Source organism: Oreochromis niloticus, linkage group LG11 (genome assembly GCF_001858045.2).
Source record: "Oreochromis niloticus isolate F11D_XX linkage group LG11, O_niloticus_UMD_NMBU, whole genome shotgun sequence".
NCBI lineage: Eukaryota > Metazoa > Chordata > Actinopteri > Cichliformes > Cichlidae > Oreochromis > Oreochromis niloticus.
This window is the reverse complement of record NC_031976.2, coordinates 28,814,440-28,832,711: the sequence shown is the minus strand read 5'-3', so window position 1 is coordinate 28,832,711 and position 18,272 is coordinate 28,814,440. Positions and strand designations below refer to the sequence as shown.

General features: G+C 37.7%; 3 protein-coding genes across 5 annotated transcripts; 2 read left to right on the top strand and 1 right to left on the bottom strand.

Annotated features, from left to right (window-relative positions):
- The first annotated feature begins 587 nt into the window (after window positions 1-587).
- Window positions 588-2,427, top strand: irgq2 (immunity-related GTPase family, q2). The gene is made up of 2 exons (XM_013274935.2): window positions 588-691; window positions 1,193-2,427. The coding sequence occupies exon 2, from the start codon at window positions 1,195-1,197 to the stop codon at window positions 2,332-2,334; it is 1,140 nt and encodes a 379-aa protein (XP_013130389.1). The 5' UTR covers window positions 588-691; window positions 1,193-1,194; the 3' UTR covers window positions 2,335-2,427.
- A 243-nt stretch (window positions 2,428-2,670) lies between these two features.
- On the top strand, window positions 2,671-11,057 carry si:dkey-24p1.1 (B-cell receptor CD22). Of its 3 annotated transcripts, XM_013274921.3 has the most exons (17): window positions 2,671-2,710; window positions 3,022-3,096; window positions 3,195-3,596; window positions 3,978-4,253; window positions 4,820-5,068; window positions 5,354-5,623; window positions 5,757-6,038; window positions 6,444-6,716; window positions 7,035-7,307; window positions 7,703-7,960; window positions 8,439-8,517; window positions 8,612-8,675; window positions 8,758-8,894; window positions 9,106-9,163; window positions 9,879-9,973; window positions 10,057-10,114; window positions 10,372-11,057. In XM_013274921.3, exons 2-17 carry the CDS (start codon window positions 3,048-3,050, stop codon window positions 10,591-10,593), a joined length of 3,045 nt encoding a protein of 1,014 aa, XP_013130375.1. In that variant the 5' UTR covers window positions 2,671-2,710; window positions 3,022-3,047; the 3' UTR covers window positions 10,594-11,057. The 3 variants fall into 3 exon arrangements, with proteins under 3 accessions (XP_013130375.1, XP_025766975.1, XP_025766976.1); XM_025911190.1 differs by lacking the exon at window positions 3,978-4,253 and having other exon boundaries at window positions 2,672-2,710; XM_025911191.1 differs by lacking the exons at window positions 2,671-2,710; window positions 3,022-3,096; window positions 3,195-3,596 and having other exon boundaries at window positions 3,669-4,253.
- On the bottom strand, window positions 10,983-16,894 carry LOC102083276 (myelin-associated glycoprotein). The gene is made up of 13 exons (XM_005455889.4): window positions 16,749-16,894; window positions 16,159-16,315; window positions 16,006-16,045; window positions 15,614-15,685; window positions 15,102-15,467; window positions 14,712-15,008; window positions 14,328-14,585; window positions 13,984-14,244; window positions 13,145-13,411; window positions 12,745-13,041; window positions 12,560-12,650; window positions 12,132-12,201; window positions 10,983-11,606 (listed from the first exon to the last, which is right to left on the bottom strand). The coding sequence occupies exons 4-13, from the start codon at window positions 15,657-15,659 to the stop codon at window positions 11,376-11,378; spliced, it is 2,184 nt and encodes a 727-aa protein (XP_005455946.1). The 5' UTR covers window positions 15,660-15,685; window positions 16,006-16,045; window positions 16,159-16,315; window positions 16,749-16,894; the 3' UTR covers window positions 10,983-11,375.
- Between the last annotated feature and the right edge of the window lie 1,378 nt (window positions 16,895-18,272).

The following is an 18,272-nucleotide window of genomic DNA, read 5'->3' as shown; positions in this document are numbered from 1 at the left end:
GGCTTTCCCTGAACAACACATTACTTACATGGGAGCATTTGTTGCTCTAAAACCTGTGTATAAGTTTCAGCACTGGCGGTACCTTTCTAGATGTACAAGCTGCCAATTCCACAGGCATTAATGTACCTCCATCCCATCAGAGATCCAGGCTTTTGAAGTGAGCACTAATAACAAGGTTGAGTGTCCTCTTTAGTATGCAGAAAGTATTATCCATTTTTTCTAAAAAAAAAAAAAAAAAAAAAAAAAAAGAATTCTGAAATAGTTCCTACAGATATATCACACATATATACATGTATAAAATATTAAGCTGTAATAATGACATTCTTGCCCAGATAACAGTAATTATTTGTGACATTTTGCTTATTTTGAAAAAGTATATATTACGCCATAAATAAATCGCCATTACAAAGTAAGTTATTCAGCTGTATCTCATTTATATTTGGGGAAATGCGTCTTTCTTCTAGCAGGCTAACATATGTTAGCCGCTGGCTTTGCACATTCTGTTTAATCATGTATGTGCTTAAAGTGATTTTGGATTAGGGCTGAGCTTACAGGATTAGAATGTTCCACTAGCTGGATGGACCCTTAAATAGCTCAACCTGAAGCTGTCAGTACTTCAGAGCTGTAGGAGAATCGCTGTTTAACAGCAAAATATTTCAATGATAGGACCATTTCTGTTCCAGAGGTGCAGGTAGGTGTGTGTAGTATTGTTCAACGGACTTAACAGCAATGTATTTTTAACATTTCAGAATTTCTCTTCATCATTTTTATTCTGTTAAGTATTTATTTTTTTAATACCTTTGTGGGCTTTAAACTGTTTATGAAAACAGATGAGATTTCCTGTCAGTGAAAACAATTTCCTGCATGTTTGTCTATTGAACCATGAGAAAACAACAGAGGACTTATTTATTGATTATACCTTAAATTAACAAAGTAGAGATGATAGAAGAAAACATAAAACTGATGTTTTTAAATCATCAAAAAATACTGTGTAAAGCTCTTTAGTAAGTCGTTTTCTCCTCCTTTCTGTTACCCCAAAGTTATTATTGTTTTTGATAAATCGTTGCTTTTTCAAAGCTACCCTTTATCAATTTGCCAGCTGTAATCATCTCTATTTTTATACTTTAGAAAGATAATAAAGTGTTTTAGAGCTGTATTTTTTTTTCTAATTGTACTTTTTGTCTTTCTTTAGCAATGGCTGATGTTTTCAGAGGCCTAAACCTCCTTGAAACCCTTAAGGAATCTATTGAGAGCAATAGGTTATCAGATGTTAAGGATGCAGTGGAAGACCTCCTTATCAGCAGGATCAATTTGGGTGTGGTGGGGGACCGTGGGGAAGAAAAGGCCTCCTTCATGAACTCCCTCCGTGGTCTCGGGGCTGACGATGAGGGAGCAGCTCCTTCTCCAGCCTCTGTTGCTCCAGAGGGTGTAGCAGGCTACCCTGACCCCAAACACCCTGACTTTCGCCTGTGGGACCTGCCAACTGTTCCAGACATATCTCCATTTGAACCAGAGGGATACATGGATAGATACAAGTTCCTCCGCTACACTGCGGTCTTTATGACATCCACACAGACAGTCCAACCCAACAGTGTAGATGTTTTCTTGGAGGCCCTTTCCCTGCAGCGACAAACTGTGTATTTCATTCTCTTAGCTTCAGTTAAAGACTCAGAAAAGATCCTGGAAGAAAAAAAGAAAGCCAGTCTGGAAGTGCTGAAATCAAAGGGTATGGCACAGCCTAAAGTCTACCTGGTCAGACCAGCCGCCCTGGAGAAGCTTGACTTCCCTACTCTGTTAGCAGATATGAGTAATGATCTTCCAGAGATCCGAGCACACGCCCTTGTCTTAGCTCTACCAACACTCACCTCAGCTCTGGTCACTCAAAAAAAGGAAGCATTCAAAGCACTAGTATGGGCAGCTGCCTCACTGTCAGGTGGGCTATCAGCAATTCCTGTTCCCCTTGTTGCATCTATGGTGGACTCAAGTATAGGAGTGCGAATCTTGACCAAAGCACAGTTATCTCTTTGCCTGGATGATGAGTCTGTGGAGCGATTAGCCCGACAGCGAGGTATGGAACCTACAAAACTTAAAGAGTTACGAAACTGTGTGCTGTCAGTGGAGGTTAGCAAGGGTGAAGTGAAAAGGAGGTTGGCGGCAGCAGAGAAGGACTTGGCCACAGTTTCATCAAAGCTGCTGGAGATGGCGATGCCTAGAAATGCCCGTTCGGTCAGCCGCTCCTTTGCTGCTATGCTGAAGGCTTTAAACAGTGCTATTGATGAGATGGCAGCTGATGCTCAAAACATACTAGCGGCTGCTCATGCAAAGGGGAAATGAAGGCAAATGTTTGTTTGTTTTTTATGTTATGTTCAAAAGTGTATATTTTTCATTTGTAATACAAAAGTACACTGTTAACACTATGTAAGCATAAATTCTACAAATAAACGCCAAGCACTTTAAGATTCTCTGTGCCTGTTATCAATAAATACATAAAATAAGCTTTCACTTTTAATAGTTGGTGCTTTAAATAGATGAATTGGGAGGAACTGAATCTGTACTGTAACAAGCATGTTGAAAATTTCACCTTCAGATTCTCCTCTAGCTTGACTAGGCATGCAAATATTTTCACGATTTTAAGTCAACTGTGAAAACTTCCTTATTGCTACTTTAGAAGAGATCATGCATTCTACATACTGTAAGTGGGTCCTCTAAGGTAAGAATACGCTTTTTTGTACTTTTTATGAAAAGCTCTTCTACACTCCCTCTACTTATGAATTCAGTTGATAAAGTTATCTCTGTCAGCAATCGTTTTCCTTTTCAACCATTTCATTAACCACAAAGGTACCAGAAAATGCAATAGCTGTCTCAAAGCTGTAAAAAAAGAAAAAAAAATCGTGAGAGTAGCTGATTTGGATTGACCACAAAATGCTACTTTGTAAACTTACATTATGACTTGATTGCATTAAAAATGTTCTGGGATCTGCCAAAGTGTGTACAAATTCCTGTTTGTTTTTGTTATTGCAGAGACCAGGCTTTAGCCCTGTGTGAAAATGAAAGCTCATACTTTTGACTGGTTGATGTTGCTGACTCTAATAAAAAGTAGGTGTTTTATGAGTCCTTGATGAAAACTTTTTTTCAACATCTCCACTAGGGTCACATTTGTTAACAAACTTCCACTCTTTCTCTTATCACTATAGGTTTTTCTTGTAACAAAAACCCCTTCAGTCTAAAAGACTCTAACCTGACAGCTACAGAAGGCTCCTGCATTAAAATTGAATGCAAGGTTTCAACAGTGGTCAACTTTAATGATGCATACTGGTTTTGGATGAAAGACCCAGTATATGAAAACCAACAATATAATGCCACTATCATTTACAGTTCATCGAAAACACAACGTCCTGTCAATCCACAGTTTGTAAACAGGGTCAAATATGTTGGCTCTGAAGATACAAAATGGAAAACTTTATCCTCACCAGAGAAATGCAGTGTTTTGATCCATGACCTAAACAAAACTGACAGTGGAAACTATTCTTTTAGATTTGTAGGAGAAGGTAATTATAAATGGGTAATTCAGCCATTTACAAGCCTCACAGTTGCAGGTAAGTACAAAGATCAGAATACTGAAAATAATTTACATGTACTTAAATTTATACTCTATACTAAATACTCTATGACTATAGATTTTTTAAAATGCATTTTTTATTAAAATGGAAAAATTGTGGCTTAATAATAATAAAATAAACTGGAAAATGTTAACATTTTTACTTAGCAAAGATGCTTTGACACATATTTTATTTTGATAAAATGGTAAAAATAAAACTACAATACTATCTCTCCACTTGTCACATCTATTTGGCCTTTTCATGAAAACCAGAAATAAATTAAATGATCTTTCCAGTAATGCTCTCTCTTGTCATATTATTTTTACAGTTTATCGTATTACCTATTATGTTATTCTTGATGTTGTCTTGTATTGGCAGAAAATCCATGTCTGCTCACTTTTGAGGAACCAAAAAATGTTACTGAAAATAACACTGTAACACTTACTTGCCACACACTGACCTCGTGTACTTCAGACCCAGAAATCAAAGCTTTGGGACCACTTTCGCTATCATTAATACAATCAAAAAAAAGTTCTAAAAGAGCCACACTGAGTTTTAATGTCACTTTGGAGGATGATGGGAGGATGTTTTCATGCCAAACAGAGAACAATAAAGATCCATGTTTGATTCGGAATATCAGCCTCACTGTAGAATGTAAGTTCATAACCAGAAATGTTTTCTACTGAAGTGTGGACCTATACTAATTATGCATAAGATATGAATGAGGTTGAATGAAGGGTCCAACATAGACTAAAATTATTAAATTGTTACTTTATTAGGAAATTGGTTTACTGAACAATAAAAATTTGAACTCTTTGTTTGCTGGTATTATTTCTCTTATAAAAAAATTAATTATCTGCAAAAAAATTTGTTAATTCTGTGTCGGAATCAGATTAGAAGAAAGTGATAAAAATTTCTAAGTTGATTTAAGATCTACCACCAGAAAATGATCTTGTTCTGCTAAAAGATGAAAAATAGAAAAGTTGTGTTTTTCTGTTTTTTCTAAGTCATTTCAGAAAACCTGAATTGGTACAGTGTCACACCTGCGTTGTAATAAATGTGATTAGCTATTTTCACCTTGCTGCATTTGTGAATATATGGATGTATCTGAAATCCAATACTTGTTCTATTCTTTATTTTTCATTTGTGTAAACAATCAGCACACTGTGTACCCGTATGCACACTATTTGCTCATCTGTATTGATTTGCCTTTTGAACAGATGCTCCCAAAAACATGTCTGCAAATATAAGCTCTAACATTGTAAAGGAAGGAGAATCTGTCAGTTTCACTTGCTCTGCTAAAGGACAACCTGAGCCCGCTTTTACATGGACTAAACATGGTCGAGATCTTCACTCACAGGCCAATTGGACGATCTCATCAATTAATGCATCACAGAGTGGATCGTATGCCTGTGAAGCTAAAAACAAACATGGGAGTGAAAAATCAGTGGTGACTGTCAAGGTTATTTGTGAGTATTGTTTCACATTAATTATTTTAATCTATTTTTACAATTTTTACAATTTTTTAGCAAATGTCATCATACCTGAATGCCTTTTAATGTTTTTGTATCTCAGTGGTTTAAACTTATGTTGGTGCAGTTTAAGATATTGCTGTTGTATTTGGCATAAGCCTTTATTTTTAATGAGAATCCTGAATTTTATCATTTTTTAGTTCTGATTTATCAGCCCAGTATTTTCAGCCCTGATTATTACAATGAATCAACTTTACCAAATACTGACATCTTCTGTTATAGATGCCCCTGATGTTGACATAGTGATTTCACAGGAGCCTGAAAGAAGGACAAAAATGATTATACAAGGAGATAAAGTCACTTTTACATGTTCTGTTAAGAGAAGCAACCCACAACCAGACTCTTTTACTTGGCTGAAAGATGGTAATCCTTTTAAATCAAAAAATATAACTGTTGTTGAAAACATACAGCCAGAAGACAGCGGTGATTACACATGTCGTGCCGAGAACAAAGTGGGCTCTGGATCAAAAACTCTTCAACTTACAGTACAATGTAAGTTTTACACCTCTGTGTTCCATATGTCTATTAACATAGCAGAGAAAATAAAAAAAAATAGATTAGTGCTGATGCTGGATAAACTGTTTCAGTATCAAAAATATTCCGAAAACTATTTATTGTTTTCCAGACAAACCAAGGAAAACCAACATTTCTATCTATCAGACAAGAGTGAAAATTAATACAGCCGCCAAATTCACTTGTTTAACTGATGCAAATCCAGCCCCTTCGAGCTATTCCTGGTTCCATTATAAGCAGACTGACCCCTCCCGGAAGAAGATGCTCATGGTTTTCGAAAAAACTCTTCACTTAGAAATAGTACAAAGAGCAGATGAAGGATGTTATATATGCAACGCGAGCAACAGCATTGACAAAGGGGACACTAGTAAGCCGGTGTGCATAGACGTATTGTGTAAGTACTCTGCTGATATATTAAAGCTTCTCTGCACTTTGTTTTAGAACTGATTCACTTTATAAACCAGCACCACCATAGAGATAAAAATGCATACATGCTTTTTCAGATCAATGTGGTTATTACTGATGTAGCATAGCATTAGATGAAGCTACACTTGCCTTATGATAATTAATTAGTATGTTAACTGTCAAGCAAACTAGTCGGTGTTAAATTAGATATTTTAACCCAAGTAAAAGCACAAATCTTACTTAAACTGCAACTTCTATACAAAGAAAATAAAAACATACTGCGTTATTTAGTGAATGCTGGTTCAGAATAGAGCTGACTTTCTGTTTAAGGACTAATCTTTTAATATCATTCAGTATGTTAAAAATGATGCTCACAGGTGCTTCCTCTCCACAGTTCCTCCCAATAATACCAATTTGTCCATGACTAAGTTGGTCACTGAAGGCAAGCTTGTCGAAGTCAACTGTGCTGCTGAAAGTTTCCCACCGCCAACTTTCACCCTGACAAGATATTCTACATCAAATTCTCAGACTCCAGAATGGAGTTTAACTTTAGACAACTCCTCCTACAAATTTAAGGCAAATTCAACAAACGCAGGCTTTTACACCTGCAATGCCTCAAACAGCGAAGGAAACCAGGAGAGCTCAAAAAAGCAACTGGTGGTGAAATGTAAGCAACTGAGTGATGCATGTCTTTGTCATATATATGTTACATCCAAAACAATTATATTCTGATAATATTCAATCATCTAATAACTGGACAATATCTTAAACTGAAACGTGATTTTAGTACATTGTTGTAATATATTAACTACTGTTTTTCTTTATTAGCAGGTTAGATTATTTTACTGCTGAACTTCTTCTATAATAGAATTGAAATTGAAATTGAAAGACCTTGTGATTAAAAATTTAAAAAAAAAAAAAACCCATCATCTTCTTACTTTGTTTAAAATTTGTGTTAAATACACAATATTTGTGTTAAATGCAGATAGGCCCAAAGAGGTGAAAGTAAAAGGTGATCCTGATCTTATTGTAAAAGAGAATGAGACATTAAAACTGGATTGCAGTGCCAACTCCTACCCACCAGTAAACTCTGTCACCTGGATGAAGATGATCGATGGGACGAAGGAAACCACCATAAGCACTGGGACACAGTTCATTGTGAATTCTGCCAGTGTCTCTGACAGCGGGAAGTACCACTGTACGGCCAAAAATGAAATTGGAATTGGAGAATCAGAGCAAGTTGAAGTTAAAGTTAAGCGTGAGTACACTTGAATATTTCAGTCATTGTTTCTCACCAACAACAGAGTATCCACACGTCCAGCACTTTGCTTCGTAATTATTTCTTTTTTCATCGTAACTTCAAATATGACATGGACTGTAACTAGTGGCTGATTTTACTGGTTTGATTTTAACATCTTTTAGTTTTTCTTCTGGGATAATGCATTAGGCACTTAATTCAGGTTGTGCCACCATGTGTGTTTTGGACCAGCAACTAAGAGATACGAGAAAGGAACATTTCTAACTCTACATGAAGCAACTTTAAATAGAGGAACCATACATTGTCATTTTAAAACTTCCCACATACTTACCTATTCTGTCTGTTTTTGAAGTCATTATTTTGTGCTTTCTTTTCTTCTTTATTCCTCTGCTTAGATGGTCCAAAATTCACAAAGATTGAAAAAGTAAAGGAAGTGCAGCATGATGATGTGACAATAGTGACACTGAGGTGCATCACTCAGTGCTATCCTGAAGTCGAACAATATTCATGGTACCGGAGGATAGACAAAAAGAGCGAAGAAGTAGCAAACAAACAAACAATTTCAGTAAGCTCAGACCAGCCTGGGGAGTACTACTGCGTCGCAAAAAACGAGATTGGTGAAAGATCATCTGAACCAATCAAGCTATTTGACGGTGAGTGAATTCCAAAGGCATGAGCCTGTATCTCTACTGTGCATTATTTTTATATAATAATACATTTAAATTATATTTTTCCTTTTTTTAATATACGTATATAAAACTTTGTAGTGGTGTAGAGTGGGGTCATGTTAACAAGCCATCAACATTTGTTTTAACAATATTACATTATTTAATAAGCTCAACTTATTCATGTCCAGGTATTTACAAATCAGTGCCTATTATCCATCACCTACTCCTGCATAATGTCTGTGTAATCAAAGTAAACATGTGTCAGGTTACCGTTATTTGAAAAGTACATTTAAACAGAACAAAGAAAAAAATTATACACACAATGTATGTATGCCCTTAAAAGTAAGACTGCCCATTGAGCTGTCTTGGTGGAGGTTTGTGCTCGTTGGGTGCTTTTTGTTTTTCTGTGCTACCTGTTAACAAATCTCTCTCTACACTGATATTCTGTCTCTTCTAACCACAGACACAGTTATGAAGATTGTGGAGGCCTTCTCGCTTTGTCTTATTTTTCTAATTGTATGCATACTCATCTTTTTATACAGGTAATATACAAAGTAAATAAGAAATAGTTTCCATTAGAGAAACATGTTCGGGTGATTGGCCTGTATGACTGCTCTTCTCCCCCTTTGTTCACAGACGCAGAAGGAACAATTTAATTCAACAAAGAACTACAAACGTGTGGTCCTGGTGTAGTTTTCTGGTATTAACTCATATGTTAAATCTTTTGAATTGTTAGTGAAATAAAACAAAAATGATGCATTGCCGTCTGTAAACTGAATCAGGGTTCCTGGAATGGAGTCAGCAGGAGCAGCGGGAATCAGAGTGGTTTGGCAGAGCCGTTCAGGAGCAGAGATGACCTCTTGCCAGACCAGTCATGTCAACCAAATGCCCAACGACCCCAGCGTCATCCAGACAGCACGTAAGTCTGCAGCAGCTCGCACTGTCCAGCTCAGAACAAGGGGCACATTGTTGGCAGGGGAGCTGGGTGCTGCTGCTCACTCTTTCGTCAAAGCACCCATTTAACATCATTCAGTTATGAATGGCACACAGAGTCTGCTCAGCTTTTGAATGGTTCTGATTCTGATTCTGAATGTGCATTTTTTATTTTTAACATCATTATTGTTCCACAGGACTGCATCCAATGTGAACACTGTTTACTCTGCTGTGAATCTGCCCAAAAGCAAACAGGTGATCCAATCATATCAGAGCAAGCTTAACAAAGACAAATCCATTTAAAAATGAATAAATAAATGAAACTTTAATAGTGACAAAAGTATACTGAGAATTGGGTATATTTCAAAGATTGCTCATTCCTGTTTTACTGCACAGCCTCTTTTCATTAAACAGACTTATAAAACACTGCACAACTGGAAAAATTAAATGTATATATTATATACATTTAAGTTAAACATATATTGATAAGTCTTAAAATGTTATTAACTTCTAATTGTGCCAGTGAAAAAACATCCTAATGTTTCATAAAATCATTCAGACAAAATTCTAAAAGTACAAATATAACTTGAAGCTGAAGCATAAATACTTGAACAAAATTTCTCAGTAACTGGCAAAAGATTGCAAAGAGACTATTTGATTCTATTTTATTTGATCTTATTTTGTATTCATTTATTTATTATTGTCTGCGCACAGACAATGTAGGAAGGCAATAACCTTTATTAACCACTAAAAACATGTTTCCGTACTTTAGGGGCTCTGTAGAAAATAATAAAAGTCAAGAGTAGTTTGTAAAGTTTTATCTCCACTAATCCAGCCTTTGTATGCTGTCCCTTACTGTTAATATATATCTGTCAGTATAGTTACTAATTATCCTTCATTGTAAGGCATGAATGAACTGATTCAGTTGTTACTGTACATTCATTGACAAGTTCTCTCTGCATTTGCTCAGGCTGCCTCTGCACAAAACCCAATCAAAGGACATGGTGGAAACATGGGAAATGATTCTCTCAACTACGCTTCTGTGTTCTTTGTGAACAGAAAAACGTGAGAATTCAGTTTTGCATATAAAAGGAGCCTAAATGATATTTTATTACATGACTTCTTTTATGACTATATGTTTTTCCCAGTGATCCAGAAGAGGATGCTGAGTACTCTGTGGTGTCAAAGCCAAAGAAGTCAAAAGTGGTAAGAAACTTCAAAACGCCTTTTTTCATGTATCTCATTCGGTTTATTACCTTATTTCACTGTATTTGTATTGTATTTGTATATCATATACTCATTGTATATGATATACAAATACAAATAAAAATCATTGTAGCAAGGAAAATTAAGTTAAGGCAAAGTAAAGAATGAAAATGATCTTCAACAAGGGTTATTTTTGTACATCAAATCAAGACACTGTCAGAAATTATGACACCGTTTTGCCACTTTTTCTCATCTAGACAGAACAAGAAGGGCAGGAGGACTATGAGAACATCGGCGAAGAACTTCCACCCAAACCTCCATATACATATAACTTTGACTCAGACACAGATACCAGTGAAGATGAAGTAGAGGTCAACTATGCTCATGTGAACTTTAAACCAAAGTCTGGCCACCAGCGAGCAAAGAAAGACTCCAGCAGCAGTGAAGATGAAACTCAGTACTCTCAGGTCAAAATTTGACTAAAAATGCTTTGATCCTATTCAGACATCTCTGCCAGTTTGTGCCATGGATGTTCTGAAATATATTTGCCAGGCTAACTATACTGAACAAGGCTTTCATCACTTGAGTGTTTCTTTTTTCCTTCCTGGGATATAATTTTAGCTTTCCTTTATGTATAGTAATAAGTCCCCACAAGTACACAAACCCATCTTTTTATCACAGATGTAAGACTGTTGGGGAAGTGTATATGGATAAGTTATAAAATGAAATGACTGCTGTTGTAAAATTGTGCTCCCATCCTCCTGCTGAGTTTTTTAATGTATATATCTGTACTTTACTGTATGCATAGTTCAATTTCATAACCTGCTTTGACACAAGCTGTTGTTTGATGGCAAACTTGACTGCAGGGTCAGTTACTTGTGTCTTTTAATCACATAATAATTACGCATTACAAAGTTGTCAATAAAAATAAGTGCCTAACAAGTTTTAGGTTGTACCTGCTTCTTACACACTGAACAAAGGGTTTTTTTCAGAATTACACAAAGGTTAGTCATAAGCATATAGTTAAAGATTCAACCTCAGCATACAGATATGTCTTTTTTCTGTCACGCAATTTTTACTAGTAAGACAGGAGAAGAATTTACAGACGAGGATCAAAACCAGGGCTGGAGGGAATGTCCAAACTCCTGAGCTTCTGCTGTCAATTCCTCTAAAGCTAAGTGACCACTTTTTCATTAACCCTTCCTATAAGTCCCTTAGCATCTTTCTCTTGTCCCAAATGAGCATCTGTAAGTGTTTCTTCTTACTTTGTATCTCCTCCATTGCTTAGTGCTTCTCGGCGGATCTCAGAATACACATCAGTCTTAGAGGCCAGGCCTTTGATCTCACCTTCCCCGAGCTTGCCCTCTGACCTGGCCTGAAGTTTAGCAAAGTCCACATCAGCATAATGGAGAGAGTCTTTCTGGTATTCTGCTGCTTCCTCCTCAAGAACTGCTTTATTGACATAAATCACATCTGCCTTTGAAGAGTTAGTCTACAGAGAAACCACAACAGTGTGTTTCAGTAACACAGAAAAGATGTTTTTTTCTCTTTCAATGATGAGCGTCACTTTAACTGCATTTTTTTAACAACATATGTTTTAGCATAATATATTCATTTTTACTATGCAAGAAAATGCTCATTTTATCATTCAAACAAGACACACTCTTAGCTCAGGGAGTCAGAATATGTTTTTGGGATCTAAAGAGCTTGGAAAGAAAGGCTTCTGGACTTCTTTAAGTTTCTTGAAGACGTTTCACCTCTCATCTGAGAAGCTTCTTCAGTTCTTTCCAAGCTCTTTAGACTTGGTCTCAAAACTACAATGACCTGGATGAATGAGAACCTTCTCAGACAATATGTCTTGGGTTTTCTTTTGCTATTTGCTAATATTGTTTTGGTGTTTAAATCACACTGACACATTGGCATGTACACAGGAAGAGCTGGAGGCAAGCTCATTCTACCACAAGTGGTTTTTTTTTTTTTTCATCTAACCCATATATATGCAGCAACATAAACTCACCTCATTGGTGACTAAACAATCTGAAATATCCACAAGTCCCTTGTCAAGTGAAACGTTGTCCTTCCTTTTCCTGCAACATTGAAGCATGCTTTAGGAAAAATACTTTCTCCTGGAAAATTCCTTCCCACGAGGTTAAAAACTCTAAAAGTCATTATACCCCTTGATGTAGTTTTGATTTTGTCATAAAGTCATGCATTACACGTGTGTGGTTTCAACTTCAAGGTGGACATAGAAACTTTCTTTCAGCAGATAAACTTTCATCAGGAGGCTGTCTTGTTAGTAATGATTTGTGGCAGCTGTGGTTGCTCTATAATTAGCCAGCTTCTAAAAGGAACCTTGAAATCTGTCCGTTATAAGCATTTTTGATTATATATGATGATCGTAACCTACTTTGAAAATGTCTGGTACCAGTGTTCTGTGTTCCTCACCTGTAAAGGCATATCAGTAGTGGTATGAAAATCAGCAACATCCCCAGTGCTCCCACTCCAGAGCCAATCAGCAAAGAAAGAGTATGGAGGACTTTAAAAAAAAAAACAGTCATATCAATCACTAAAAGATGCAAATGACACAACAGAAAAGCCAAATATAAAATGAAGCTTACAGATTTCTTTACCTAGCTGAGTTTCACTGGAGGATATATTGAAAGCCATACTATCAGACCCCAGGGAGTTGCTGCTCAGGCAGACCAGAGAGGGCATGTCTTGGCCCAGGTAGTACAGAGTGATGACACTCCTTGCGCTTGTGCTCCCCAGATTTACTTCCCGAATTGGGATATCAGCAGAGTGATTGACAAGCTCGCCAGCCAGCTGCCAAACCAGGGAGGGAAGCGGGTTCCCCTGAGTGTTACAGGTACATCGGATCTGGGACAAAATCTTGACACAGCGGGAAGAAAATAGGATCTCTGGAGCAACTGAGACAAAGAAGGTAATGGGTTAACAGAATAGGCTTATGGGCGTTTTTCTTGGGGAAACATAAAGGCGTCAAAGGAAAGAAAACAAGAAGAATAGTCTTACATGTGACATCAATGCTGACAGGCTCTGAGCATTCAGCTCCATGGATATTCAGAGCTTCACAGTGATATTGATCATCTGAGAGTTTTGTCACATTGAAGGTGAAGTCTTGCTCAAAGCCCACCGCTTCCTTTTTTCTTCCTGCCACCTGGAACCAGGTGAAGTTCACCGCTGCTGGATTGGCGATGCTTGTGCAAGTCAGAGTCACAGAGCTGCCATCCAGCACAGGACCAGAAGGATCAACAGACACTGAAGTGTTTTTAGGAGGATCTGCAAGGAAAATAATGTTCCTTGTTAGTAATGTATCCAAAGACTTTTTTAAAACTTCTGTGGGAATGCATATTCAGCCTTTCAGAAAATATATAAATTAGGATGCTCTGGTGCAAGTTTTAGGACAGAAAGTTATTAATTGGTATACATAATACTTTTTTCTTATTCCATTGTTATTCATATTATTCCTTTTTGATAGAATTAAATGTGTTTTGCTTTGGGGCGCTTTTAATCATACTTTTCTGTGCTCTTACAGCTTGATGAGGACACAAATTAAACAAAACAGCTACACATACATTGAGACACTGGCACACATGTGGACACAGTGGAACTCAGTCATGATGGCCTCAGAAGGATTTTGAGGTTGTCACGCAATATGACAATGTGTTACTGTCCATAGCTCAGGCACTAGTGTTGCCCTGTTAACAAATCTTGGCCCCAGATCATGTTGGGTTGAGCACAGCTGGATATACAGTAGAGCCATATTCAGGACGTGAGCACACTGGAGACATACAGTTCTGTTGTTTGTTTTCGGTGTAAATCAATGTCTTTTCTGTGTTAAATTAGCTCACACTGAATATCCAGCTGAATTGCTGCTGACGTTTCCTCTCCCAGATCATTTTTGGCTGTACAGTGGTAATCGCTGCTGTGGCTGGTGTCGGCACCGTCTATGACCAAGACTGGTCCGAGCTCCTTATCCATCTCATTATCTCTGTACCAGGTGTAGTTGGTCACTGGTGGGTTAGAGTGGCTCTTACAGATCAGAGAAACAGAGTTGCCCTCCAGAACTGGACCAGTGGGATCGATGATTACTGTTGTTTCCCTCGGGGAAACTGGAAAAACAAACGAGCATGGGTTCAGTCTATGCTGTGATCCAACATTTATAATCTGCCTTTATTGTTTCAGTGTCACTTACACTGTACGTCAATCTGAGTGACAGAAGAATTCTGGCTTCCATATCTGTTACTGACGCCACAAAAAAACTGACTGTCAATTTCTGACACTGTGGCTGAAAACCTCTTCTTTGATCCGATCACTGACACCTGATCTCCATTCACTTTGTACCAGGTGTAGCTGTCCACGGCTGGATTTGCATTAGTGTTGCAAGTCATGGTCACTGAGCTGCCTTCTTTTACAGGACCAGAGTAACTGACTGATGTGTTTTTTGGAGGATCTGAAAGATAATTATGAAATTGCAAATACACAATCTATCTGCACGGACGAATCATATATCAGATGATAAAATCATGTTATGGTATGAATGCAAACAACAAAAGAAAAAGTGATAAAAAATACTCACAAAGAACACTTAGCGTCAGAATTTTTTCATACAGAAGGTCACTTTTCCCAGCTTGTCGGTTATAGAGGGCAGTGCACGAAATCTTTTGTTCATTGTGAAGGTAAGAAGCAGTGAAGCTCATCACAGAGGTCGCAGAATTAGCTTCCACTGCCTCCTCTGTGTCACCTAAAGTGGGTGACCATGTCAGAAGTGGAGGAAGAATAGGACAGTGAGAAACAGCAGAGCAGGTCAATGTCACTGCAGTTTCTTCTTCTACCTCCAGGCTTGATGGAGTTATGGTAGGTTTAGGCAGTGAATCTGAAAAGTAGAACAATACAGAAATGACATAAGGAACTAAAATGTAGTAAGGATGTGACTATACGTGTACAATAGCAAGAGGACGGGACAAACTTTGAGTGGTGATGAGGACACTTGAAGGAAAGTTAAACTTCAAATCATTGTCACACTGCAGTCTGAAGTAATAGTTGTCATGGTGGCGTGCTGGCATATTGTTGAAGATGGTGGTGCAGTCTTTGTCATGCAGGATCCCAGTCAGGGTTCCTTGCTGGATATTTAAGCTTCCACTTGCACCGGTGAGGCTGGAATCAAACACCGGAGTTCTACTCCAACCTTTCTTCCAGATAGCTTTACATGAATCATCCAGGAATTCCTCCCATTCTGGGGGCAAGGTGAATCTGCAGCGGATCACCACACAGGATCCACTGAGTCCTTCTACAGTCTGAGACAAGAAGACTGCCCAGTTTTGGCATAAGCTACCTGAGTTGAAGCAGCAGAAATATGACATTAGCTAAGGTAAAGTAAACATTCTAATTACTGCCAGCGTAAAGGTTCTGCATTTGCATCTACATATGAGGAAAGACTGATACGTTCCTGGCAACATCACTGAAATTAAAATAACATACCTTGAAGTAGACTGCATATGAAGAAAACCTTTATAGAAACCATCATATTCGTCTGATGATCCAAGTGAGGTACTGGAAAAATAAATTTTTTTTGTATGGCTAACATTAAACATGAAAATGCAATTTAGTCTTTAGGACAAGCTGAGAGCTTTCATTCTACAAACTGCTGCTGTTATGCTAAAAAATAACTGAAATATTGTTTTAAGCCTACTTCATTGTTTCTTTATTTATTCTTTATTTGCATATGGTAATTTCCCTTTTTTTTTTTTTTTTTTTTAATGGTAACACATAACCTAAAAGGAGAAGGTAAAATAAAAATGTTCTATGATCTTATTCTTTCTCTTTATCCCAAATGGTATTTCATATAATATTCATTAAAGTAACAGTCCTACCTTAAAAGCCAACAGAAGTGTTCAGCATACAGTGTCTTTTCTGGAAAGAAAAAAAAAGTTTTAAAAAAATCATTTGAGGTCACAAATCCTGAGATCATTTTAAAGTATACAATGATAACATGAATATTAATAACGTTAAAATTAAGGCTTTACCAGCATTAAAGCATCAGTGGTAGTAATCCAACAAGTGAGTCATGCCAGACTGGCAGTGTGTCTGGATGTCGCGCTCAGCTCTTGTCAGATGTGCCCAGGGAGTGGCGTACAGCACAAGAGGGTTTTGATACTCTCTCTGTATTTCAGCTGTCTCAACCTAGTGCAGAATTGTGTACCAAAATCAGTACAAATCAAGGTGGAATAAAGAGAAACTCAAAATACACTTTGTTGGGTTCAGCTGCTCATTGCTTAATAACACCGATATCTAATCAGCCAGTCGCACGACAGCAAATAATGTATAATAATTCATTTGATCCCACTGAGAGCTTGGAATGGGGGAAAAAAAAAAAAAAAAGGTAAATTAAGTAACTTTTAAATTGACATGATTGTGGCTGTGAGATGATCTGATGTTAATAATCTATGGCAAAAAGAATAAAGACAGTTCTAGCACACAAGTTCTTCCTGGTACTAGCAATGCGTACCTAATAAAAGAGCTGGTGAGCATACACAGTGATGTCCTGTGCAGGTAGAAAACTGATTTTCATATGTATATTGTATTGTTCTCTTATAAAAACGATTTATTATCCTACCTGTTACCAGAAGCAGAAGTCATCAGTGGACTCAGTGGTATTTATGGTTCTACTGGGGTTCAAAGGGAAAAATGAAAAGCTTTAAAGACAGCTTCAGAAAAAAAAAAAGAGTGAACTTTATGTGGTTGTGCCGCTGATGTCAAAGGAAATGTCATCATACGTAAAAATGCCAGAGTAGCAGGAAATTGCGCAAGGGACTTTGTTAATCAGATAAACTGTATTGCTAACAATAAGAGTTTGTTATGAGTTTGATCACAACTTGGACTTTCGATGGACACGTCAAACTGAAAAGGATGCTCAGCAGGTTAGAATGACTGAGGATGGAGCTGGAAAGGAAATCGAGTGTTTTGACAAGATTAAAGGATAAATTTAGAAAACGAGAGAGAGGAGGCTGGGTGGAGGATGGTTAGTGAATAAGGATGTGCAGAGGACTACTAGGGAGGAAATGAGGTTATGAAAAGGATGTTCATAACCTCAAATCAGTTATGAAGAGGACGAAGAGTGGAAAGGCAGACAGGCCACATGATACATATGCAGCTGTCTAGGAGAGAAGACATTGGACTTTTTAACCAGACTCTTTAACACAATCTTGGAAAGTGAGAGCATGTCTGAGGAATGGAGACGTACAGAGGTGATACTTTTCAAGAGCAAGGGTGATATACAAAACTGCAGTAACTACAAAAGTCAGCAGGAGCAAGAAGTGTGTGGGCAAGGGAGACACGTGGAAAGCTCAACATGTAACGCGCAGAGGTACAACAACACAATTTTTGTTTGTCACATACACAATACAACATATAGTGAACATGCAGTGAAATGCTTGTGTCCTGAACTGCGGACAGGCTGCAGATGTAGCTGCACCACTCATGGCTGGTTTTTAGCATGGGGGGTCTAGCCAGGACCCTTACTGGATACCGAACTTGCGATTCCCACTCCAGAGGTGTGAAGTCTTACTACTACACTAGGTAGTGACGGTGAATGAGTTTTAAGTATCTGGGGTCAACCATCCAAAGTAACTGACAATGCAAAGGAGAGGTGAAGAAGAGAGGTGAAGTAGGTGGAGTTCAGTGTCAGGTAATGAGTCAAAGGGAAGGTTTACAAGTTGATAGATGACCTACTGTGTGGTTTGGAGACGGTGACATGGATGAACAAACAGCAGGCTGAGCTGGAGGTGGCAGAATAGAAAATGCCAAGATTTTCACTGGGAGTGACCAGAATGGACGACTAAAAACTAGAGTGAAAACTCAGGTTGAGAGTATAGGGACAAAGGTAGAGATAGCTTAGACATTTCAACCTTACAGAGAAGTGATAGTCAATATCAGACAAAGGATGTTGTTGATGTAGTGAAGGAGGATATGCAGAGGGTTGGAGGGACAGGGTGACATGGAGTCAGATGATCTGCTGTGGCAGCCATTAAAGGGAGCAGCCGAAAGAAGAAGATGGCAAACTGAATGATATCTGTAACTTCCACAATCATTCAGCAGAATTATTTATTATTGCAACTATCTCAAATAAAAATTTACTATG

What these genes read in the sequence shown, in the direction of transcription:
- irgq2 (XM_013274935.2), top strand. Translation starts at nt 1,195, where the DNA reads ATGGCTGATGTTTTCAGAGGCCTAAACCTCCTTGAAACCCTTAAGGAA.
- si:dkey-24p1.1 (XM_013274921.3), top strand. Translation starts at nt 3,048, where the DNA reads ATGAAAGCTCATACTTTTGACTGGTTGATGTTGCTGACTCTAATAAAA. An exon ending in ATACTCATCTTTTTATACAG is followed by an intron (nt 8,518 to 8,611) that starts GTAATATACAAA and finishes CTTTGTTCACAG; the next exon opens with ACGCAGAAGGAACAATTTAA. An exon ending in CAGCGTCATCCAGACAGCAC is followed by an intron (nt 8,895 to 9,105) that starts GTAAGTCTGCAG and finishes ATTGTTCCACAG; the next exon opens with GACTGCATCCAATGTGAACA.
- LOC102083276 (XM_005455889.4), bottom strand. Translation starts at nt 15,659, where the DNA reads ATGATGGTTTCTATAAAGGTTTTCTTCATATGCAGTCTACTTCAAG. An exon ending in TCTGACGCTAAGTGTTCTTT is followed by an intron (nt 14,586 to 14,711) that starts GTGAGTATTTTT and finishes ATTATCTTTCAG; the next exon opens with ATCCTCCAAAAAACACATCA. An exon ending in AATTCAGCTGGATATTCAGT is followed by an intron (nt 13,412 to 13,983) that starts GTGAGCTAATTT and finishes TTTTCCTTGCAG; the next exon opens with ATCCTCCTAAAAACACTTCA.